Below are 25,751 nucleotides of genomic sequence, written 5' to 3' on the forward strand. Positions count from 1 at the left end.
CAAAGCCTCAGCCTATCAGAATTGGGTGAGGATGAAGGCCTCCGTGGTCCTCCGGGCATGCCTTGCCATCGATTGTCCTCCACCCTCCGGCTCCTCCGGCGGGTCCTTCCCCGGCTCGTCCTCCAGCCTCTCCTGGCCCTGCTCCTCCTCAGACAAGGCCACATGTCCCTTTTATCCACCTGCAGAATTTTACCCCGCTACTGTGCAAGGTAGTGGAGGCACAGTAGGTCACTATTAAGCAGGAGACCCTCCTGGGGGTTCACTGCAGCACATCGCCAGAGCGATCCAGGCATGTGAAGCGCATTTTGAGCAGCACGGATAGCAACATGCCTCCGCCTTGGCGTCAACAACCAGGACCTCTGTGGGCACCCTTTATTCCCCAAGAGCCACCCATCATCTTGGGGTGATCATCGAAGACGATGGGGGTCTCCAAGTGTCCCAGGATGTAGCTGTCATGCATGCTCCCTGGGATGCGTGGACAAACATACATGATCTGGAGGTGTTTTTTTATAATACTAATCAAGGTGTCACAAGTAGGCTTACATTAACACTGCAGCGAAGTTACTGTGAAAATCCCCTAGTCGCCACATGCCGGCACCTGTTTGGGTACACTAAGGGAGAATTCAGAATGTCAAAGTTACCTAACAAGCATGTCTTTCGGGACTTGAGGGAGGAAACCGGGAGCGTCCGTAGAAAACCCACGCAGACACTGGGAGAATGTGCAGACTCCGCACAGACAGTAACCCAAACCGGGAATCAAACCCGGGTGAAGCACTGTGAAACGACAGTGCTAACCACTGTGCTACTGTGCCCCCCCCCCCCACAAGTTGAACATTCAGGGAGTGGAACCCCTTGCTGTTAATGAAGGGCACTCCCTGATGCCCCAATACACGCAAGGCGACATGCGTGCCATCAATTATCTCCTGGACCTGGGGCATCCCGGCGATGGCAGAGAATCCTGCTGGCCAGGCATCTTGGTGGGCTTGGTCCAGTTCAAAGTTAATATAGTTTGCTGCCTTGGCATACAAGGCATTCATGACCTCACTGATTAACTGGTGGGCTGTAGCTTGGGAAATGCTCTGCAGGACTCCGATCGAGTCCTGGAATGAACCGGTTGCATAAGAATCCAGGGCTGTGGTGACTTTCACAGCCACTGGAGAAGGTGTCCTCCTCCTTTACATGGCACCAAGTCTGTGAGAATGTGGCACAGGTGCCCCACTGTCTCTTTGTTGACACGGAGTCTCCTGTGGCACATGCTGTCCATCATCTCCTTGAACGACCAGTGACGCCTGTACACCTTGGTTTCAAACAATTTACAGTGCAGGTTGTCACTGGGCTCACCCTCTGGGAACCTCCTCAGCCTGATGGACAGCTGGGTCTTCAAGCTGTATGACGGCCCCCCTCATGTTGGGTGCTGCCTCCAGCCTGTGTCAGGGCTGCTGCCTTCTCTGGCGTCTGGCCACCTGGCTGCCACCAGTACCATGAGGGTATCCTCTGTGAGACCGACACCACCTTCCATTTTGGTATCAGTAGTAAGGGATTGGAGAAGGAGATATACTGACAACTAGCCCGCGACATTCAAATCCCCCAAGCCTCCCCCACCCTTGCGTGACCCTCCTTCTCTCACAGTGCCATGCAGCAAGCCAGTTGTGGTGGAGAACCTTATTGTGCACAGTCACTCCCGGCCACAGCAGGAGCCCCCGGACCCCAGACCTCTGCTGGGAACATTAGAGAGACCGTGCACAGGGGCCCTCCCCTGATCCTGTGTTTGTGAGGCTATCCTCAGTGCTGAAGCCCAGCTCTTCGAGTGTTTGATTGTTTGCTGCTCCCTCTATGGTGCTGATGCTTCTCGAGTTCAGGCACATTGTTCAGGTTTCAAAGTTTGTTTGAAATGTGTTGCAATAATCATCGTTTGAGACATGGCATGTGGATCCACGAGAATGCACTTGCGAATATTTTGTTTATTAAACGGTCAACAATAACAAAGATTTGAAAATCAACTATGTAACATTCCACATGTCACACTAACCATTAAGCAACAAGGAAACATTGCCCTTCCATACTGGTACCAATACAAAACTATATCAGCTTACATTCACACAAAATCACACGGTATCACCCCTCATAGGTTCCTCAGTAAAAACTGAAGATAAGCCAGAGAATGTGTTATCATGTCCAGAACTTTGTTGAAGAAATTATCTGTCCATCAATGGGCGACTTGTTCCACGTATCAGTGCCATTCTCCATCTAGAACCACAGCTGTGCAGGCCCGCCCACACGGCTCAATCTCACCGGAACCAAATCCTGGCATCCACATGTTCCATGTAGTTGAACATCTTGCCTTCCAGTGCGTTTAACCCGCGGTGATGTGGCAGTTACACGCAGCACTCACCACACCAGCAACAAAAACATCAGCAATCTGCAAAAGCATTTCTTAACAGCGTTAGCACGTGGCCCATTTGGAACAATGTCGTGCACCAATCCCGCAGCGTCGTCTAGGTTCAAACCGGATTGCCTTCTGGATTCGTATACCGCCCTGTGCCAGGTGTTCCAGGACCCAGGTATCTTAGAAAAATTGTCTTTCCGGTTACAGAAAAGGAAGGAAACAGCAACTGCAGCCTCCAGGCATCTGCAGCCACCAGCAGGAGCAAGCAGTAAACACAACCTGCAAATATTTTAGTTTATTGACAGTATCAAAAATACAGAAGACAATATAATGAGGACACCAAACACTTGATACCCAGAACTCAACCCCCTCTCCAACCGATATCAGTGGAAAGGCTCACCAGCCCAGTCCATTAGAAAAGATCGCTCCAACACGGAGCACGGCAGAGGAGAGAGAGAAAACCATTCCACCCCTCCCAAGAGGGGCACAGTTCAGTCTGGCACATTATAAATCAAATCAAACATAGAGCTATCACCGAAGGAAAACGCAAAACAGGCAGGAAGACAGCAAAAACACCAGTCGTACACCAACGGCAAAAAACAGGATTTGGGAGAATCTGGCACCGACATATTTAAATAAGCCTAACTGCTCTCTTAAAAATGTAAATCTGGATCACACCCAATTGAGGGTGAGATCCAGATCGCGACATCTCACGAGATCTCACTAGATCTCGTGAGGCGTTGCGAGCATCGTAAATCCTGTAAACACCTCTCGTGAGATTTAACGGCCTTGGTGCATCACCGGGCAAGACGTGGCCCTCCGATTGCGCCTTTGATGATTTTCTGCGGACCGAGTAGCAGTTTTTCTCAAAATAGTGAGTTAAAGTTTTGCCTGTGGACAGGACAGAAACAGTGTCTCAAAGGCTGACAGGTTAAACAGTTTGAGACAGGCAGCCATCTGCAATTTGTGTCCTGGATAACTCTTTTCTGAAAGCAGGGTATTCAAGACCTCTCCATTAAGCAAGTATTCCTGGGTCTGCTAAATGTATTGAAAAGTGGATTGTGACCTGAGATGGGTGGTGTTTGAGTGGAGATAAAGATAGCAGTTAGGAATTATTGTGTCATTGTACTGTTAAGCATTGTTTAACTGGTAATTGTAAGCTATTTTCTTTATGATGCTATGTGTTAATAATAAAGTTTGTTTTAATATACCACATCTATATTTGTCATGGAATCACTCCTGGAGTGAAGTATCTTTTCCTCACAGTCTTACAAATTAAGGAAAATATTGGGGTTTCTGTCGGGTATCCCAGCAACTGTGGGGGTCTGGTCTGATACGTAATGGATGCCTTCAAAGAATGTGCCAGACAAATCTAAAGCTAAACTTATTTAGCAGGAGCAGTAACAGGGGGCAGAGTGGCCTACTTCTCCTAATTCATCTGTTTGTAGATAGTTACCCTTTTTAACATGGGTTTGCTTAACTGTTTACTTCCCAAACATAAACCTTTTAAATTGTCTCTCTGCGTCAGCAAGTTAGCAATGGCCTCTTCCTGTGCCAATAACTTGTCTTTGGTCAAAGTCTCTTTTAGCTGATACAAGAATGTTATTAATATGCTTTTTATGTTCCAGTAAAATGTTTGATATTCTTGTCTGATTTTTTTCTTTGAACAGTTTAAAATCTTTGAACCGTTAAAACCTTTGTTTTTCCTCATTCCACTCAGACCAGATTTTGGATTGGATTCTCCGTTGCGAGTCCGCCCTGCTACCGCTGCTAGCGAGGATGGGGAATTTGGCACGCTGTTCGCTGGTGGCACGTTTCTCCCGTCGCTTGTCAATGGGATTTCCCGTTGAAGTCCCCTCACGCCGCCGGGAAACCCGCGGGCAGGGTGTGCTGCTGGCGGGACTAGAGAATGCTGCCGCCAACGAGCAGCCGGAGAATCTAAACCAGTCATTCATTTTGAGCTAGTTTAACAACTTCTGTGTTTTGTTTTGTGGCTTTTTTCTCCAACGCTTTTTAGGCTGCCCCTCAGGTCACAACTTTTTAAATTAAAATCTTTGTTTGAACTGAATTCAGTGTCTTCATTTCACAACTGCACTCTGACCCCACCCTGATAGGCATGGCACCTTCGTGTACTTCTTACTTTCAGATGGTCCTTTTTCTACCTCTCCACTTATTGGACTTGGCTTAACTATCAAGTGACAATCCTCAAGCTCTTTGACTAAGTGGGGCATCTCCCTCACTATCTCTTTAACCATGTGGGGGCCTGTCTGGTTCCTGTTTAATTCTGTGGGCTTTTGTCCAGCTGATTGAACCTTCATGGGCTGAGTTTCCCCCTGTAGCTGTTCGTATTTTTTCAGATCCCTGCTGAAACTGTTCAGTCCGTTCAGCCTCAGTTATTCCAGTTCTGTTTTGGCTGGAGTAACTCGGTCTGGTTCTGAATCAGCATTTGCTGCTCATTTTAACTCTGGACTGAATTCAAAATATTCAGCCAATATTTCCAGGAATTCCTGTTTCTTTTTCTTACTGGGGATCTGAAGTCCTACCTGCCTAGCAATGGATTTTTGCGCCCTTAGACACTGAGCATCTATCGTCTTGCCAATTCAAAGCCTCCAGATCGCTAAACTCTTGAATGTCAACAGTTGCTATCTTAACTTATTGTTTGTACTTTTTGTAAAACAAAGCTTCTTGTTGTTTATGGTTTCAAACAATTTGGAGTCTGTTACTTCCCTTCTACTTCCAGTTCAAAATTTGGCTCTTCTCACTACAGATTAAATCCTGGCTCATTTTGCAATGGATACAATCTCTGGCACAAAACCCCAATTGTCACGACCACATAAAAGGCTTAAAATGGTCCAAGAATTTGTTGTGTGTGTGTGTGTGTGTGTGTTTGTATATTAAGCCGACTTTTAATTTATCAGTGGTTCCATTTATAAATAACCCGGCAGAAAACCTTAATCTCAGACAAGATAAAAGGTATAGTTTATTAGAAAAACTACTGCTGAAAGTTGCTTGAATAATAATGATACGGTTATTGACTAAAATACAGATACAAATTAATAATAATCTTTATTAGTGTCACAAGTAGGCTTACATTAACACTGAAATGAAGTTACTGTGAAAAGCCTCCAGTCGCCACACTCCGGTGCCTGTTCGGGTACACTGAGGGAGAATTCAGAATGTCCAAATAACCTAACAAGCACGTCTTTCAGGACTTGTGGGAGGAAACCGGAGCACCCAGAGGAAACCCTCGCAGACACAGGGAGAACGTGCAGAGTCCGTACAGACAGTGACCCAAGCCGGAAATCGAACCCGGGTCCCTGGTGCTGTGAAACATCAGTACTTAACCACTGTGCTAATGTGCCGCTCATGATATGCAGATAAAGGAAAAAGAGATATTGTAAGACTACTTCCTGTTTATTTCCTTTGTTCCCGTTTCTTTGATTTTATCTCTTCCGGTCTAAAGATTTCATAAGGATACTGCTAAAGCATTTGTAGGGACACACTGGAGTGCACTACATTAGCTGAAAATAGGACCATAAGACATCGGAGCAGAATTAGGCTACTCGGCCCATCGAGTCTGCTCCGCCATTCAATCATGGCTGACATTTTCTCATCCCCATTCTCCTGCCTTCTCCCCATAACCCCTGGTCCCCTTATTAATCAAGAACCTATCTATCTCTGTCTTACACTCAGTGATTTGGCCTCCACAGTCTTCTGCGGTAAAGAGTTCCACAGATTCACCACCCTCTGGCTGAAGAAATTCCTCCTCATCTCAGTTTTAAAGGATCATTGCTTTAATCTGAGATGGTGTCCTCTGGTTCTCGTTTTTCCGACAAGTGGAAACATCCTCTCCACGTCCACTCTATCCAGGCCTCGCAGTATCCTGTAAGTTTCAATAAGATCCCCCTCATCCTTCTAAACTCCAACGAGTACAGACTCAGAGTCCTCAACCGTTCCTCATACGACAAGTTCTTCATTCCAGGGATCATTCTTGTGAACCTCCTCTGGACCTTTCCAAGGCCAGCACATCCTTCCTTCGATACGGGGCCCAAAACTGCTCACAATACTCCAAATGAGCTCTGACCAGAGCCTTACACAGCCTCAGAAGTACATCCGTGGTCTTGTATTCTAGCCCTCTTGACATGAATGCTAACATTGCATTTGCCTTCTTAACTGCCGACTGCACCCACACATTAACCTGAAGAGAATCGTGAACAAGGACTCCCAAGTCCCTTTGTGCTTCTGATTTCCTCAGCATTTCCCCATTTAGCAAATAGTCTATGCCTAAATTCCTCCTTCCAAAGTGCATAACCACACACTTTTCCACATTGTATTTTATTTGCCACTTCATTGCCCACTCTCCTAGCATGTACAGATCCTTCTGCAGCCCTCTTTCTTCCTCAATACTACCTGTCCCTCTCCAGATCTTTGTATCATCTGCAAACTTAACAATAGTGCCTTCAGTTCCTTCTTCCAGATCATTAATGTATATTATGAAAATTTGTGGTCCCAGCACAGACCCCTGAGGCACACCACTAGTCACCGGCTGCCATCCTGAAAAAGACCCCTTTATCCCCACACACTGCCTTCTGCCAGTCAGCCAATCCTCTATCCATGCCAGGATCTTACCCTTAACACCATGGGCTTTTAACTTATTGAACAGTCTCCTATGCGGCACCTTGTCAAAGGTCTTCTGGAAATCTAAATAAATCACGTCCATTGGTTCTCCTTTGTCTAATTTCCTTGTTACCTCCTCAAAGAACTCTTAACAGATTTGTCAGACACGACCTCTCTTTGACAAAGCCATGCTGAATCAGTCCTATTTTACTAGGCGCTTCCAAGTACTTTGCGATCTCATCTTTAATAACAAACTCTAAAATATTACCAATGACCGAAGTCAGGCTAACCGGTTTATAATTTCCCGTCTTCTGCCTCCCTCCCTTCTTAAACAGGGGTGTTACATTTGCCACTTTCCAGTCCTCTGGGACCCTTCCTGCCTCCAGTGATTCCTGAAAGATCATCACCAATGCCTCCACAATTTCCTCAGCTATCTCTTTTAGGACCCTGGGGTGTAGTCCATCCGTCCACCTTCAGACCTTTCAGTTTCCCCAGAACCTGTTGTGTTATTCACCCTGCGGTAACGCGGATTGCAACCGGATGCAGTTGTACTGTAGACACCAAACTTGGACGTTAGTTCAATATGTTTTATTCAACTTCTGGAGCAGTGCACACAGCTTGCTGTGGGTTGACACTCTACTAATCTAAGTGTGCTAACTATAACTAACTAGACCAGACTAGCTCTGAGCTACGTGTAGAAGGTGCTAACTGATATATACACCCTGACTGTCACTACAGTTGTCACCAGTGAAAAAAGGCAGAGTGCTGATGCCTCGTGTATTTTATAGCGGGAAACCCCCCTCTAGTGTTCTGCCTGGTGATTGGTTGTGTTCTGGCCAGCTCCCCCTCATGTCTTTGTCGTTCCCCTTATTTAATTGTAATACCGTTACATCTGATTGCAGCTTTTCCCTCTCAAACTGCAGGATAAATTCTATCATATTGTGGTCACTGCTCCCTAAGGGTTCCTTCACCTTAAGTTCCCTAATCAAGTCTGCCTCATTAAACATGGTGTAGATGTAGGTGACTCTAACCCGATAAAACAGAAAAGGGGAAAAATATTATGGTCTGCAGAATGCCAAACAGCCTTTGAGAAATTGAGGGCCATGTTGGTATGTGAACCAGTGTTGGCCGCCCCGATTTAAAATGGCCACGGATGCCAGTGTCCTGGGGGTGGGCGCGGTGTTACTGCAGGATGACGGGACAGGAATAGAGAGTCCAGTAGGATACCTTTCAAAGAAAATAAGTCTGTGCCAAAGAAAATACTCCACAATTGAAAAGGAAGCCTCAGCATTTCTACTAGCCCTTCAGCATTTTGAAATGTATGCCCAGCATGTTAATAAGCCCGATAGCTACTTCTGGAAACCTTCCTCCAACTCTCCCTGTTGAGAAGCCATTTCTATTTCAAGGTGTCTCTCTCTCATAATATTCAAGATGATTCTCTCTCTGCAGCTTCTAGTCTTATCGTATAAAGTCCAAAGATGGCTCCTCCAAAACTGATGAACCAAGCTTCCATGTTAGATATTGGCCATTCAAACAACGTTTCTACCATCTGAGGTTATTTTTTAATAGCTTTTCGTTAAGGTCTTTTATTAATTAATTGTCTTTATTCTGAAGCAAGTTGAAGGATCTCGGAAATTATATTTCAAAATGTCTCTTCTGGTCCTTCTCGAGAAGCAGTTTGATAAGATTTCAACGTGCCAAGTTGTCTGTCCACGCATCCATTTTCTGAACAAAGGCTTTTAAAAAGTTTTTTATTGAGCAAACATTTGCTTTTCAAACAGTTTTTCTTAAAAATCTAGTGTCATAACTGTACGTTTGTGACAATGTCAATCAATTTCCTACAACACCTCCCAGAGAACACATTCATGGAACAAATGCAGTGATGGTTAGTTTGATTAAATTAAAAAAACTCAACCCTGGAGAGTTTCCCTGATGTTTTTTAGTGTAAATAGGAACAGAAGAAGGTTTTTAGTGTTTCCATTGGCATTTAGTGTTTCCATTGTAGACTGAGATTGCGTTCAGAATGAAAGTGTTATTCAATATGATATATATATATCAATGAAGATGTGGCAGCAGAAAGTGCAGCACACTAGCATTAAGCCATTTTTTGTCTGCAAAAGAAATAGAAAGATGTTTTAATGCCCAAGGGAGATAAAGGGAAGCACATTAAATCTTGATAATTGAAAATTGCATTAACCCAACAAAAATTATACAGCAATTTCAAATTAATTTCTTTAATTGGATGCACTCCCACATATTCTTGGACTTTTAGTCACACTATTATCTCTGGTGATCAAAGTTGCCAGAATTATTTGAATATTTACAGAAATTCTTGATGACATGGTAACCTTTAAGCACCAAATTCTCGCCAGACTATTCCTATTGATTCCATTCCTCTGTAAAAAAATATTGTTGTATTGCACTCTTCGGACAGCCATTATACCCGAGTCAGATGATGATTATTACAGGTCTGGAAATGCCTTCCTATCATGCACACAAGCTTTAACACTGTCACCATTTTAGACCAGTGCCTCAAAATGCCGTCTAAATGATGGTTTTATTCATTCGTGGATATAGACATCACTGGCAAACACATCATTGATTGCCTGTGACAAGGTGGTGAGCCGTTGGTATTTGAATAGAAGAGGATGTGAAAATGACGGTGTTTTCATGCAACTGTTTCCCCCATCCCTCTCGGTAGAGATGGTGGATTTGCAAAATCCTGTAGGAGGAGTTTTGGCAAGTTGTTGCAGTGGATAAGATACAGCCACTGTACATTGGTGAAGGAGGGAGTAAATGTTTAAGTTGGTGGATAAGGTGCCCATAAAAGCATGCTGAGATGTCCTGGGTGGTTCTGAGTTTTATGAGTGTTGGAGGTACACCCATCCAAACAAGTTGAGAGCATTCCACCACACTCCTGACTAATACCTTCTAGTAAACGGACAAGCTATAGAGAGTCGACAGGTGAGTCACTCATTGGAGCGTACACGGCTTCTGATTTGCCCTTGTAGTTGAATATTTATGCGGCTGGTCTACTTAAGTTTCTGATCAATAGTGAACTTTGGATGTTGATCATGTGGGAGAGGGCATGCAAAGGAGGGGAGAATCAGGGTGGGTGTGATGGGTTCAATTATGGTTATACTGCTGAATATCAAAGGAAGATGGTTGCTGGAGCTGGTCATTGTCACTATCAGCCCAGGCCTGGGTGTTTTGCTGACCTTTCTGCATGAAAGCACAGAGCATTTCAGTATCTGAGAAGTTGTGAATGATACCGAACAGTATGCAGTCATCCACACACATCCCTAATTCTGATCTTATGTTGAAAGGAAGGTAGGAAGGTAATGAGGGAGTTAAAGATAAATGAGCCTAGGACACTTCCCTGAGGAACCCCTGCAGCAATGTCCTGATGGCCTGCAACAACCACAACTATCTTGCTTTGCGCAGAGAGATATGAAGCGATTAATTCTGGTAGGAAAAACAAGGAGAGACGATATAAAATAAAGATTACAATTCTAGAGGGGATGTAGGTTCAGAGCGACATGGGTTATATGTGCATAAGCCATTGAAGATAGCAGGACAGTTTAAGATAGTGCTTAATAAAGAACACAGTATCCTGGGCTTTATTAACAGGAGCATAGACCACAAGAGCAAGGAAGTTATGTTGAACTTGAACAAGACATTAGTTGGGCCTCAGGAGGATTATTGCGGCCAATTTTGAACACCGCACTTTAGAAAGGAGGTGAAGGCATTGGAGAGAGTACAGGAAAGAGTCACATGAAGGACTTCATGGATGAGAAACTTTAGTTATTGATTGGTAAAGTTGGAACTATTGCTTGGATAAGAGAACATTTGATTGAGGTAATAAAAATCATGAGGGGTGTACAGTTTAGGGTTTTGAAGTATAAAACCCTTCTAATTAATACAAACCCTCGGGTCCAAATTTTTAATTTCTCACACTCTGGTCTTTAATTGTGCTTGACCTACAAGGTATAAGTAGCTAGAATCTATAAATCAAGTAGAATTTATGAAGCAAGATTTTACATATACTTAACAAGGGGCAGTGAAGACCCACATCAATTTCTCATCTCTCAAGATCCCTGGAAATCTTGGTTTTGTCAGGACGGACAATGTCATCCTCCTTGTCCCTGAAGTGATGTTGAACTGTATCCAGAAGCCATGATATTATTCTGGATTGGATTGGATGGGGTTTTTTTATTGTCACGTGTACCGAGGTACAGTGAAAAGTACTTTTCTGCGAGCAGTTCAAACAGATCATTCAGTACATGAAAAGAAAAGAAAATTGAAGAAAAATACATAATAGGGAAACACAAGGTACACAATGTAAAGACACCGGCATAGGAAGAAGCATATAGGAGTGTAGTATTAATTAGGTCAGTCCAAAAGGGGTTCTTTTAGGAGTCTGGTAACAGTGGGGAAGAAGCTGTTTTTTAATCTGTTAGTGCGTGTTCTCAGACTTTTGTATCTCCTGCCCGATGGAAGAAGTTAGAAGAGTGAGTGAGCTGGGTGGGAGGGGTCTTTGATTATGCTGCCTGTAGCCACCTGGGTTGGCCAAGTCCCGATTTAAAATGGAGGACAGCAAAGGCTGAAGGGAAATTCAGCCAACACAGGCAGAAACTAGCAGATGCAAGTTACTGCGTATTAAACTCTGCAAAAGCCCAGACAGCATCGATGCAAGCAGTCATCTGCATAATAATGAAGCAGCTATCTACATACGAATGAGCGATCCCCGGGAACAATCGCAACATTTGGGATAAACGGAGCCAAGTCAGACTCCCCGGCGCCAGCAGGACCCAACACAAAAGAGGTTAACGGACACTTCAAGACCGCACATCGATCAGGGAACCGCTCCAGTATTGGAGAAATCGACCCAAGTGATTGGAACGAAGTCCAATCACCTAGAACCAGGTACAGGGTCCGCCCCGAAAGGCGGGAAGCCCCTGGGGACTATAAAGTTAAGCCCCCAAGTTCAAATTGTTCTTCTTGACCGGGTCACTCAGCAACGCGAACCAACCCCTGACCGTGACCGGTGCAGCTGACGCCGATATCCAGTAAGTCTTAAGTCAACGCTCGCTACGAGATAGGCACTCCTAGCTACCAATCCGTACCAACTTCGAATCCCGCAGACTCAGAACCCGAACGAAAGGCCATTTGTTCCCCTGACCTGGTGGGCCAGTCTGAAGCTAAGTATAGGCCTGTTAGTTGGAGAAGTAGCTTAGAAGTAGAATTTGTGCATGAGTAATGATTACTGTGTATAATAAATGTGCTTTGATTTGAATCTTACTAATCGGTGTATTGACTTATTGATCATTACTTGACCTTGAACCTTGTGGCGGTATCATAAAGATACCTGGCGACTTGAGAGCAAAGGTTATAAAACAGCCAATTGAACCAACCAAAAGTTAGCAACATGCCCGCTTCCCCCAGGCAGCGGGAGGTGGAGATAGAGTCAATGGATGGGAGGCAATTTTGTGTGATGGACTGGGCTGTGTTCACGACTCTCTAAAGTTTCATGTGGTCTTGGGCTGAGCAGTTGCCATACCATGCTGTGATGCAGCCTGATGGATGTTTTCTATGGTGCATCTGTAAAAGTTGATAAGAGTTAGTGTGGATATGCCGAATGTCCTTAGTTTCCTGAGGAAGTATAGGCGGTGTTGTGCTTTCTTGGTGGTAGTGTCGACATGGGTGGGTGGACCAGGACAGATTTTTGGTGATGTGCACACCTAGGAATTTGAAGCTGTCAACCATCTCCACCTCGGCTCCGTTGATGCAGACGGGGTGCATATGATACTTTGCTTCCTGAAGTCAATGGCCAGCTCTTTGGTTTTTCTGGCATCGAGGGATAGAGTGTTGTCGCAGCACCACCCCACTAGGTTCTCTATCTCCCCCCCTGTATTCTGACTCGTCGTTATTTGAGATATGGCCCACCATGGTCGTGACATCAGCAAACTTGTAGATGGAGTTGGAACCAAGTTTTGCCACGCAGTCGTGTGTGTACAGGGAGTATAGTAGGGGGCTAAGTACGCAGCCTTGAGGGGCCCCGTTATTGAGGACTATCATGGAGGAGGTGGTGTTTATTCTTACTGATTGCGGTCTGTGGGTAATAAAGTTGAGGATCAGTTGCAGAGTGAGGAGCCAAGTCCTAGGTTTTTAAGCTTTGATATGTTCTTGGCTGGGATTATGGTGTTGAAGGCGGAGCTGTCGTCAATAAATAGAAGTCTGATGTAGGAGTTCTTGTTGTCGAGATGCTCAAGGGACGAGTGTAGGGCCAGGGAAATGGTGTCTGATGTGAACCGGTTGTGGCAGTATGCGAATTGCAGTGGATCTAGGCATTCTGGGAATATGCAGCTGATGCGCTTCATGACCAACCTCCTCGAAGCACTTCATTACGATCGATGTCAGGATAATTAAGATTTTTCAACTTTTATCCCCGCTCTCCCATTTCTCCTTCCTTTTTGGGAGATGGTCCAAATTCACTCCTCCTATTGGCTTCAAATGTAGGATGCAATTCATCTTGCATCACCCCACCTTTGCACCTGCTTTATGTGCCATAAGCACCAGTTTACATTCCAACACAAAGAAATGCACATTTTCTTCCTGATCCACCACACATTCTCTTGTCAACATCTTACTCAAGCCCCCCAATGCAACTATATCGTCAGGTAAATCAACAGGTAAGACCACTTCCATTCCTGTTCGTATTCCAGTGTCTCCCCATTTTCATTCCGCGGTCCTTTTTTAAGAAAGTCAATAAAATGATTATGGGATTTGTGTGGGCGGGAAAGTCCCCGCGGGTGAGGAGATTGATGTTCGGGAGGAGCGAGGGGAAGGGGGACTGGCGCTGCCAAACTTTAGTAATTACTACTGGGTGGCCAACATAGCTATGATAAGGAAGTGGATGGTGGGTACGGGGTCAGTTTGGGAGCGGATGGAAGCTGCTTCGTGCAGGGGCACCAGTTTGGCAGCCCTGGTTACGGCGCCTCTGCTGCTTCCGCCAGCATCGTACTCCCACCAGCCCTATAGTGGTGGCGACCTTGCGGATCTGGGGCCAATGGAGAAGGTATGTGGGGGAAGTGAGAGCATCAATTTGGTCCCCAGTTTGCGAAAATCACCGGTTTGCCCTGGGGAATATGGACGGTGGGTTCCGAACATGGCAGAGGGCTGGGATTGAGAGGATGGGGGATCTGTTCTTAGAGGGGAGCTTCCCGAGCTTGAGGGCACTGGAGGAGAAATTTGGGCTGACGAGAGGGAATGATTTCAGGTACTTGCAGGTGCGGGACTTTCTACGCAGACAGATTCCATCCTTCCCACGCCTGCCACTTAGGGGGATTCAGGACCGGGTGGTGTCCAGTGGATGGGTGGGGGAGGGGAGGATCGCGGATATATATAAAGAACTTATGGGGGAGACCGAAGAGCTGAAGCTTAAGTGGGAAGAAGAGCTCGGAGGGGAGATAGAAGAGGGCTTATGGGCGGAGGCGTTGAGCAGGGTTAACGCGACCGCAACATGCGCTAGGCTCAGCCTGATTCAATTCCAGGTCGTCCACCGGGCCCACATGACAGTATCCCGGATGAGTAAATTCTTTGGACTGGAGGACAGGTGCGCCAGATGTGCGGGAGGACCAGCGAACCATGTCCACATGTTCTGGCCATGTCCAAAACTCGGGGTACTGGCAGGGATTCACGGACGTTATGTCCTGGGTGCTGGAAACAAGGGTGGTGATGAGTCCAGGGGTGGCAATTTTTGGGGTTTCGGAGGACCCGGGAGTCCAGGAAGATAGGTTGACGTTCTGACTTTTGCTTCCCTGGTAGCCCGGCGATGAATGCTGCTGGCATGGAGGGACTCAAAGCGCCCGAAGTCGCACGCCTGGCTATCGGACATGGCGAGCTTCCTCGGTCTGGAGAAAATCAAGTTCGCTCTGAGAGGGTCACTGTCAGGGTTCGCCCGGAGGTGGCAACCATTTATCGACTTCTTCACGGAAAATTAATCGTCAGCAGGGGGGTGGGGGGGGGGGGGAGAGCAGGACGGGGGGTTAGGGCAACATAGATTAGGGGGTTAGTCAGGCGGGTCCTTGCGGGAGGGGAGCTGATTTTTTGCACGATGTTGATTGTGTTTTGCACACTGTTCTGTACTGTTGCTGTTTACTATGCCGAAATGCTTCAATAAAATTGTTTATTTTTTTAAAAACCAGTTAACAAAGAAATGTACAGCACAGGAACAGGCCCTTCGGCCCTCCAAGCCCGCGCCGACCATACTGCCTGACTAAACTACAATCTTCTACACTTCCTGGGTCCGTATCCTTCTATTCCCATCCTATTCATATATTTGTCAAGATGCCCCTTAAATGTCCCTATCGTCCCTGCTTCCACTACCTCCTCCGGTAGCGAGTTCCAGGCACCCACTACCCTCTGCGTAAAAAACTTGCCTCGTACATCTACTCTAAACCTTGCCCCTCTCACCTTAAACCTATGCCCCCTAGTAATTGACCCCTCTACCCTGGGGAAAAGCCTCTGACTATCCACTCTGTCTATGCCCCTCATAATTTTGTAGACCTCTATCAGGTCTCCCCTCAACCTCCTTCGTTCCAGTGAGAACAAACCGAGTTTATTCTCCTCATCGCTCCTCATAGCTTATGCCCTCCATACCAGGCAACATTCTGGTAAATCTCTTCTGCACCCTCTCTAAAGCCTCCACATCCTTCTGGTAGTGTGGCGACCAGAATTGAACACTATACTCCAAGTGTGGCCTAACTAAGGTTCTATACAGCTGCAACATGACTTGCCAATTCTTATACTCAATGCCCCGGCCAATGAAGGCAAGCATGCCGTATGCCTTCTTGACTACCTTCTCCACCTGTGTTGCCCCTTTCAATGACCTGTGGACCTGTACTCCTAGATCTCTTTGACTTTCAATACTCTTGAGGGTTCTACCATTCACTGTATATTCCCTACCTGCATTCGACCTTCCAAAATGCATTACCTCACATTTGTCCGGATTAAACTCCATCTGCCATCTCTCCGCCCAAGTCTCCAGACAATCTAAATCCTTCTGTATCCTCAGACAGTCCTCATCGCTATCCGCAATTCCACCAACCTTTGTGTCGTCTGCAAACTTACTAATCAGACCAGTTACATTTTCCTCCAAATCATTTATATATACTACAAAGAGCAAAGGTCCCAGCACTGATCCCTGTGGAACACCACTGGTCACAGCCCTCCAATTAGAAAAGCATCCCTCCATTGCTACCCTCTGCCTTCTATGGCCTAGCCAGTTCTGTATCCACCTTGCCAGTTCACCCCTGATCCCGTGTGACTTCACCTTTTGTACTAGTCTACCATGAGGGACCTTGTCAAAGGCCTTACTGAAGTCCATATAGACAACATCTACTGCCCTACCTGCATCAATCATCTTAGTGACCTCCTCGAAAAACTCTATCAAGTTAGTGAGACACGACCTCCCCTTCACAAAACCGTGCTGCCTCTCACTAATACGTCCATTTGCTTCCAAATGGGAGTAGATCCTGTCTCGAAGAATTCTCTCCAGTAATTTCCCTACCACTGAAGTAAGGCTCACCGGCCTGTAGTTGCCGGGATTATCCTTGCTACCCTTCTTAAACAGAGGAACAACATTGGCTATTCTCCAGTCCTCCGGGACATCCCCTGAAGACAGTGAGGATCCAAAGATTTCTGTCAAGGCCTCAGCAATTTCCTCTCCAGCCTCCTTCAGTATTCTGGGGTAGATCCCATCAGGCCCTGGGGACTTATCTACCTTAATATTTTTTAAGACACCCAACACCTCATCTTTTTGGATCACAATGTGACCCAGGCTATCTACACCCCCTTCTCCAGACTCAACATCTACCAATTCCTTCTCTACCACTGCCTACCATGTTATCAGAGCAGAAAGGTTCCCCTCCTGGTTCTTCTTCGGCGATCACTCGTTAACGAGTATGATTGTCCCCCTAAGAAACTCCGTGTCACTGGTCACGGATTCTGTGGGCCCTTGCTTGGCTGATGTATCCGATCCTTGAGCAGCATCCTCGACCACACATTTGGCAGGTTTTTCCCGGAGGTGGGATCAGTCCTTGGACTCTGGATCACTGGTATTCCTTTCCTGAAGATGGTGCTGGTGACGGCACCCCTGAGGTCAGCAGAAATTTCTTTTCTCCCAGATTTTCAGGAAAAGCTGTTGGAGATGCTGGGTGATTTCTTCTCCTCCAAGTTTTAAAATCTCCACTGGGATCCCGTCTACTCTTGCGGCTTTTCCATTCGTCACGTGTTTAATGGCAGCTTCAACTTGTCTATGCCTTGTGTGAGCCCAAGATCATCTTTGATGGGGAGTTGGGGATTTCCTCAAACACATCCTCATCTAAGATTGTATCACGGTTTGGGAGTTCTTTGAAGTCTTCTCTTCATCGAAGGCTGATACTTACAAAAGGGTTCTGTCCTTACTCCGCACCTGTTTGAGGCCTAGCGTGTTGGATTCATAATTGCCTTGGTGGCACTGAGGATGCCCTGGGTGTTGGGCTTGTCGGCACGGAGTTGCAGCTTCTTAACTTTCTCAGTCCAACATTGGTTCTTGATTTCTCTCATTTTTCTTTGTACCTCTGCTTTGATGAGCTCTCTTTATCTTGCTGGTTATGTTGTTTTGCCAGGCGTAGAGAGATTTCGTCCTCTTGTCGTTGAGGGCTTCGATGGTGTGATTGTTCTCGTCAAACCAGCCTTGGTGTTTCCTGGTCTTTTGGCTGATGGTTTCTTCACAGCTTAGGCTGATGGCTGTCTTCAGATCTTTCTAGTTTTCCTCCACTCCATTAGAACAGGCACTTGGCGATTTTGGAGAAGATACTGTTGGACGCTCACTAACATGCGTGGCTCTTGAAGCCATTCAATGTTGATCGTTTGTCTGAGCTGTTTCTTCAGCTTCTGCTGCTTCTGGTGGAGTTTGATGGACATAGAGGAGTGGATGAGACAATGTTCTGTTCAGCAGTCATCTGCACAGATCGTCACTTTGTATGATGAGGCATTTGGTCTCTGGATCAGACAATGGTGAAGTCGATCACATGCTAGTGCTTTGATTGCGGATGTCTCCAGGAAGTCTTAGACTTGTCTTTTTGGTGGAACAGTGTATTAATGATGATAAGCTGAAGTTCCGTGCGTCTGGTAAGTAAGAGAACCCCGTTGGAGTTGCAATTATTAACCCCTTCCTCTCAGGTAGTTCCTTTCCAGAGTGGGAGACCTTTCCAACCCTGGTGTTGCAGTCCCCAAGGAGGATGATCTTATCTTCCTTGGGAATGTTGGAGAGAATGGTGTCCAGGGTGGAGTAGAAGCCTTCTTTGGGCTCATCTTTGGCACCAAGGGTTGCGACGTAGGCACTGACGACTGTTGCCTGCTTGGCAAGTTGTAGACTGAGGGTCGTGAGGTGCTCATTGATGCCGACAGGGAGCTCCACGTGTCGGTTGATGAGTTTGTTCTTGATGGTGAATCCAATTCCATGTGTCCTGGGCTGATCCTCAGGTTTTCCTTTCCAGAAGAAGGTGTAACCACCGCCATCCTCTTCGCCTGCTCTTCAAGTCTCTTGCAGGGCGGCGATATCAATGTTGAAGTGCCTGAGTTCACGGACAACAAGGGCACTTCTCCGTTCAGGTCGATTGTCTTGCTCATTATCCATGAGGGTCCGTACATTCCAGGTTCCAAAATTCAGTTTAACTTTGATTTACTGACTGCAGGTAGATGAGTCTGCTGGATTTTCCAGCCAGGTTGAGGAAGGAACAGACTATTCTTAGGGTGCCCTTTCCCCATGCGGGGTGAGTAGAGGGGATCCTGATGAGGGCTGCCCAGTTGTGAAGAAAGCTGCCAATGCTGTACTGTTCGTATTCCAAGAATGAATCAAACTCCATCGCCTACCTGCCAGTCGGATGCTAGAGACTTCCTCCCCTCCGACTTTGCCATTATGGGTGGCCCTGCCATGAGCTTAAGACGCCTGACGGCATCTTGGGATCAATGGAATGTTCAAACCTCTCCACCATGGCAAGATGGCAATCCTAGAAAAGGCCCTCTCTGGTACAGAACAATTAAGGCAATGCATGGTTTGTTTAAATATAAGGCGTCATCTTAAGTTCACAATGTTTTAGCCATTCCTTCAAACTAATCTTAAAAGCAAAGATCTAACCTTATTTTGGCCATTAAGACAGCTTCAGCTCAAGATTCAACAGAGCTCCGTCATAAAACAATAAGACAATTTTGCTTCTTCAGACACAACTGCTTTCTTGTCCCCAACTATCTTGGCTGTTAATTGTCCAACAGAAAGTCAGATCTGAACCATTTAATATTAAACTGTGGGTAAAAACTAAAATCCATACATATTACAGATTATAAAAATTAGTAGAATTATCAGAATGTGACAGGAGCCCAGATAAAGTTGATAGGGTGGAACTGTTTTTACGTGTGGAAGGATCATGAATGAGGGGACACAGAATTCAAGTAATTGGCAAAAGAAGCAAAAACAATATGATAAAAAACATTTTCATGCAGCAAGTAGGTTAAGGTCTGGAATGCACTGCTTGGGTGTGTGGTGAAGGCACAGGTTAAATCGAAGCATTCAGAATGGAATTAGACTTATCTGTGAAGTAAAAATGTGCAGGGTTACGGGGAGAAGACGGGAGATTGGCAAAGAGTCAATTGCTTACACAGAGAGTCAATGCAAACAGAATGGGCTGAATGGCCATCTTCTGTGCTGTAACAATTCTGTAATTATGTTTCACACAGCCAGAAATTGACCATGTGAAGCCACAAAATATACATTAACCTTAAATCATTCACCATTGAAGGGAAGCGGTGGCGCAGATGTTGAAATTTGAATTCAATAAAAATCTGGAATTAAAACCACATGACCATGAAACCCATCTGGTTCACTAAGGGCAGCATGGTAGCATAGTGGTTAGCACAGTTGCTTCACAGCACCAGGGTCCCAGGTTCGATTCCCGGCTTGGGTCACTGTCTGTGCGGAGTCTGCACGTTCTTCCCGTGTTTGCATGGGTTTCCTCCGGGTGCTCCGGTTTCCTCCCACAGTCCAAAGATGCGCAGGTTAGGTGGATTGACCATGCTAAATTGCCCTTAGTGTCCAAAAAAGGGGAGGTGGGGTTACGGGGATAGGGTGGAAGTATGGGCTTAGGAAGGGTGCTTTTTCCAAGGGCCGTTGCAGTCTCGATGGGCCGAATGGCCTCCTTCTGCACTGTAAATTCTATGATTCTATGATAATGTTCTATCGGGATACATATTTACCACCCTTACCTGGTCTGGCCTACATGTGACTCCAGATCCACCGCAATGTGGTTGACTCTTCAATTGGGAGTGGGCAATAAATGCTGGCCCAGCCAATGATGCTCACATCCCACCGATGAACAGAAAACACAATTCATCTTAACTAGTGACTGCTCTAGGTATGGCAATTCCATGGGCCTTTTAACATGCAATTCCTTCTATATCCCGATGAATCCTGGTTCTAAAAAGATCTTCATTATTCTTTCAGGTATTCATTTTTAGCTGAGGTTACCTACATTTCCATCTTTTGTGAAATGTTGTTCGGTACTTTTAAATTTTATGCTCACTTTTACTCTCTCCATTCAGTATTCTACAGAATGACTTACTTCTGCTGTGAAGCTCACTTCCTAATTTGAAGCAGTAAACTTCAGAATAACCCTTGTCACTCTGCTCCAACTCAAAGTTGTGCAGTGTCATTATGCAGATATGTTACAAAATAATTTTTATATCATTGTGAATATTTTTTCTGACTTTACTTGTACCTTGACCAAGTTTCTTTCCCGATCTGATAATCTGCAGTTTGCTTTGAATGTTATGGGGAACTGTGGGTGCGATTCTCCGCTCCCGCGACTAAGTGCCCACGCCGTCGTGAACGCCGCCGAGGTTCACGACGGCGCAAAACGGCCCCGATCTCGACCGATTCAGGGCCCGAAAATGGGCTAGGGTCGTGGCCGCGAGAAACTCGGGGGGCGTGTCGCTAAAGCAGCATCATCAGCGTGTGCTGGGCATTGGTGCCGTGTAACTGGTGTCACCCACGCATGCGTGGTTGCCGTCCTCCCCGAGGCCACCAAGCAAGAAGATGTTGGATGGATCTTGCGGGGCGCGGAGGAAAGGAGGCCCTCCTTCAGAGAGGCCGGCCTGCCGATCGGTGGGCACCGATCGCGGGCCAGACCTCATTTGAGGCCCCCCCCCCCCCCCCCCCCCGGTGCAGGACCCCCCCCCCCCCCCCAGCGTTTCCTCGCTGTTCCCACCGGCAGCGACCAGGTGTGGACGGCGCCCGTGGGAACCCGTCGTATTGGGCAGGCTGCTCGGCCCATCCGGGACGGAGGATAGCGGAGAATCGGCATTTTGGGTGTCTCAGGCGATTCTCCGGCCTGCGCCGCGCAGAACATGACGGGGCCGTTCTCGCCGCTTGGGAGAGCGTCGGACCCGCGTCGCGTGGAAAAATGGCGTGCCAGGCGATTCTCCCAACCGGTGCGGGAGCAGAGAATCGCGCCCCGTGTGTGTGTGTTTTTTTTGCATTAGTGGATTGTACAACATATTTCTATATTTTAAACCTTTTGTTAATTTCTGCATCTTTGCCTGAGTGAGTTTTATTGCTAAAACTATCTCTTTACTTGTTAACTTTCGGAACCTGGCTGGCTTATTTCTTGCACCGAGCTACATACACAGTTAAATATATACTGAGTGGGCGATATCACTTCCCTTTTAAATTGAAACTCTACTGTAACCAACTGGGAAGTGGGACAAAGAGATGAGTTCGTTTACCCCTCCTTACCTGGGTTCTCGATATACTTTCTGAGGTACCCTCAATAACGAAGCTTAGAGATTAAACTGTAAAGAAGGCTTTATTAGACTAAGAACTATGTTAGAGCTGAGACAAGTGCTGACTGCTACACAGCCCATGAGGCAGCACTTTATATATGGCTCACAGATGGGCGGAGCCAGAGGCAGAGTCCCCAGGGTTCCAAGCCCGGTCTTAAAGGGGCTATCACCTTACATGATGATAAGGCAGTAACCGTTCATCACACTTTCCTAATAATCAAAAGAAGGTTAGAATAACTTGCTATGGTGCTAATAATTCTAGGAAACCTTTCCCATCTGTTGTGCTTCTTAGGGACTTGGCATAGAGATATTTACCATTGGCTTCCATTGTTGAAACCTTTATGATTTTGTGTGCAATGCACATCATTTTGCGGGTCCAGGTTCTTGCATTATAACCCCAAATTATCCTATCAGTACTATTTTGTCAAAGATAGGAAAGTTTAAGCACATGGCCTAGGGTTGATGGTGATTCCATAAATGTGATGAGTTCATGATCCAGCTATGTACTTTGTAGCAAATAAATTGCTTTTTTTTACTGACGTGCGCTAAATATTCTTTGGATCAACAGCTGGCTCAAGAGAAGTAACATCGGGTAGCTTAGTAGTAGTGATATTCTTCACTAAAAATTGCCATGTGGCATCAAAGCAATATAACCAATAGTTCAAAGATGGAGGAATCAAATAATTTCTATGGCTTGCAATGCTGGACCGATGGATTTAGTTTTTCCCGCCTTCACCAGGGATTATCTGTAAGTGATGGTTCAAAACAGTAACATTTCATGCAAGACGACCATTTTGATTTTTATGCTCTTCTTAACCTTTCAGGTATTATACTGTTAGATACAGAGAGAAGGGAGAATCAGCCAAATGGGATTATAAAATATCTAAGACGTACAGGCGAATTCTGATCGACAAGCTCACTTCAGATTCCATATATGAATTCTCTGTTCGAACCTCACAAGGAGACCGAGATGGCAAATGGAGCGTTTCCGTCTTCCAAAGAACACCAGAATCAGGTATGTTGTTCATGCTCGGTACTGAAAAGTCATTCCAAATACAACACTATGTTCAAACTGCAATTATATGTACAAGCCGCTGCTGACAGTTCCATTTTTTTGTGTTAAAAGTTAAAATTATATATTAATTCAAATTAAGCAACTTTGAGTTATCAGAAATAGCCTGTAGGTCCAGTACATTGGAGGGATTGAATTCAGTGGTGTTCCTAGTTTTGAATAAACCTGATTTTGTTCTGCATTAAATAACCTTACAACCATTACTTGAAAGACCTAGGTGAGCGATTATTTCAAATGTCAGTAGGGCGTTAGGTCTATCATCTTCTTCTGCTGTTAATTCTGATGATAGGGCGGCACAGTGGTTAGCACTGCTCCCTCACAGCACCAGGCACCCAGGTTCAATTCTGGCCTCTGGCGACTGTCTGTGTGGAGTTTACACTTTCTCCCTGTGTCTGCGTGGGTTCCTCCGGGTGCTCCAGTTTCCTTCCACAGTCCGAAGTTGTGCGGGTTAGGTGGATTGTTCATGATAAATTGCCCCTTACTGTCCAGGGATATGCAGGTTAGGTGGAGTTATGGGGATAGGGTGGAGGATCGGGCCTAGGTAGGGTGCTCTTTCAGAGGATAGTTGCAGACTCGATGGGCCGAATGGCTTCCTTCTGCACTGTAGGAATTCTATTGTATAATTGGCTTTTGAGTGTCTCGTTTGTATAACCATGAGTGACAAAGCTTTATTCCTGCTTCATGTTAAACTGGATATATATGGCCATGCTGTTTTATATACTGGCTGTGCTGAAAAATGTCAGAAAATGTGTGGGACTGGAGAGGTTTTTTCTGCAAGGTGTGCTTTGATGGAAATTTTAGAATGGATTGTAATTTATCTGAGGCAAGTAAAACTGAGAGTGAGCTTCGTAAAGCGATACTGCTGCTATAGTGTATTACTAAAATTCTTTAAAGCCACAAGGGACTCGGCAATGCCAATCCCACTGTCTCATAAATCAAGAGACAAACTCTTAAGGATCAAGAGATTTGCTGTAAAAATCATGAGTTGCTATTTTTTCCAAACATAAACTAATGCAGATTGACATTTGTTTTATAAAGCTTATAAACTTATTTAGCATTAACAGGTCAGAGCTCTTTAAAAAAAAACTACATTACTACATCTGAAAATGCTTTACAAGAAACTGGTTACGCAAATCCTCTCTGTTATCCCAGCATGTTTTAAAGAAGGATCAGCTCTCCCACCACCGTAAAATGATAGGGAAAAAGGAGCCTATTTGGCTGATTATACCTGTGTGTGCTATTCTGCTGAGTTATCCAGTTATCCACATTCCTGCTCCTTCACCAAGTCCCTTCCCTTTTTCCTGCCTGCCCCTCTAATTTTAGGCACTACCTTTTACTGGGCCAAAAGTTCAACCAGTATCTCATCCAAATGCCCTCCAATCAGTTATTGAGAGAACAAAGCATCACAGAGAGGACTGAGATATAAAGCAGAGCAGCATCAGAGAACAGAGCGCCACAGGCGAGAGACAGCAGAGTTCTGTGGGCAAGAGAGCAGAGCGCCGCGGGTGAGAGAGAGCAGAGCATGGCAGCGGCATCAGAGAACAGAGTACCACAGGTGAGAGAGAGCGGAGGCGCCGTGGGAGCGAGAATAGAGCACCGTGAGCGAGGGAACAGAGCGCTGCAGGCGAGAGAGTAGAGCTCCGCGGGCAGGAAATCAGAACGCCGCGGGCGAGACATAACAGAGCGCTGCAGGTGAGAGAGAACAGAGCACTGCGGGGCACGAGAGAAAGCAAAGCACCGTGGGTGAGAGAGCGCTAAGTACAGGAGAGCATGCCAGGAGCAACGCCAGGCATACCTAAAAATGATGTGTCGATTGACGAAGCTACAACACAGAACAACTTGTGTACCAAACAGCATAAGAACAAAGAATAATACAGCACATGAACAGGCCCTTCGGCCCTCCAAGCCTGTACCGGTCATGATACCACCCTTGGCCAAAACCCTCAGCAGCTCCTTATTCCCTATTCCTCTATACCCATCCTATCCATATATTTGTTGAGACGCCTTTTGAATGCCGTTAATGTATCTGCTTCCACAACCTGCCCTGGCAACGGGTTCCAGGCACTCACCACCCTCTGTGTAAAAAACCTGCCTCGCACATCTCTAAACTTTGCCCCATAGACCTTAAACCTATGCCCCCTGGTGACTGACCCCTCCACCCTGGGAAAGAGTGCCTGCCCATCCATGCTATCCATGCCCCTCATAATCTTGTAGACCTCTATCAGGTCACCCCTCAAACTCTGTCGTTCTAATGAAAACAGTCCGAGCCTATTCAGCCTCGTAAGAATTATTTTCAACTACAAACATGAAGACCCTGCACAATTACAGTAATCTATGTGTAACCCTTAATAAATTCCCCCTTAACTGTTCCAATTTAATAACAAGATCCCATAAACCAAAAATCCCTTTTTACCAAAACAGTAGGTAACTATAATAATTGGGTTTCTTCCTTGAATCAAAGTTCTAAACCGGGGAAGGCGATTTTAATAAGATCTGATATGATTTGTCCAGAGTGGACTGGGAGCAGACATCTTTAGCTAAGTCTTTGACAGAACACTTGCAAGCATTCAAAAAGCAAATGGGGAGAATACAGGTCCAACACATTCCAATCAAGAAAAGTGTGGGACCAACAAATTCAGTGAACCCTGATATCAAGGGATATACAGCATTGGATAAAAAGGAAAAGGGAGGCTTTAGGCAGATATCGAGGGCTCAAAACAGCAGAAGCCCTAGAGGCATATAGAATGTGCGAAAGGGAACTTAAAAAAGGAATTAGGAGAGAAAAAGAGGACATGA

At 45.8% G+C, this 25,751-nt stretch overlaps 1 protein-coding gene across 1 annotated transcript in view; it reads left to right on the plus strand.

The window, feature by feature from the left end:
* fndc1 (fibronectin type III domain containing 1) overlaps positions 1 to 25,751 on the plus strand; it is a 342,477-nt gene that overhangs the window by 188,096 nt on the left and 128,630 nt on the right. Inside the window, exon 7 of the mRNA XM_072507569.1 lies at positions 22,708 to 22,898. Within this exon, the coding sequence (XP_072363670.1) occupies positions 22,708 to 22,898 (191 nt within the window). The remainder of the gene's footprint in view (positions 1 to 22,707; positions 22,899 to 25,751) is intronic.

Source organism: Scyliorhinus torazame, chromosome 1, assembly GCF_047496885.1.
Source record: "Scyliorhinus torazame isolate Kashiwa2021f chromosome 1, sScyTor2.1, whole genome shotgun sequence".
In the NCBI taxonomy this organism is placed as follows: Eukaryota; Metazoa; Chordata; class Chondrichthyes; order Carcharhiniformes; family Scyliorhinidae; genus Scyliorhinus; species Scyliorhinus torazame.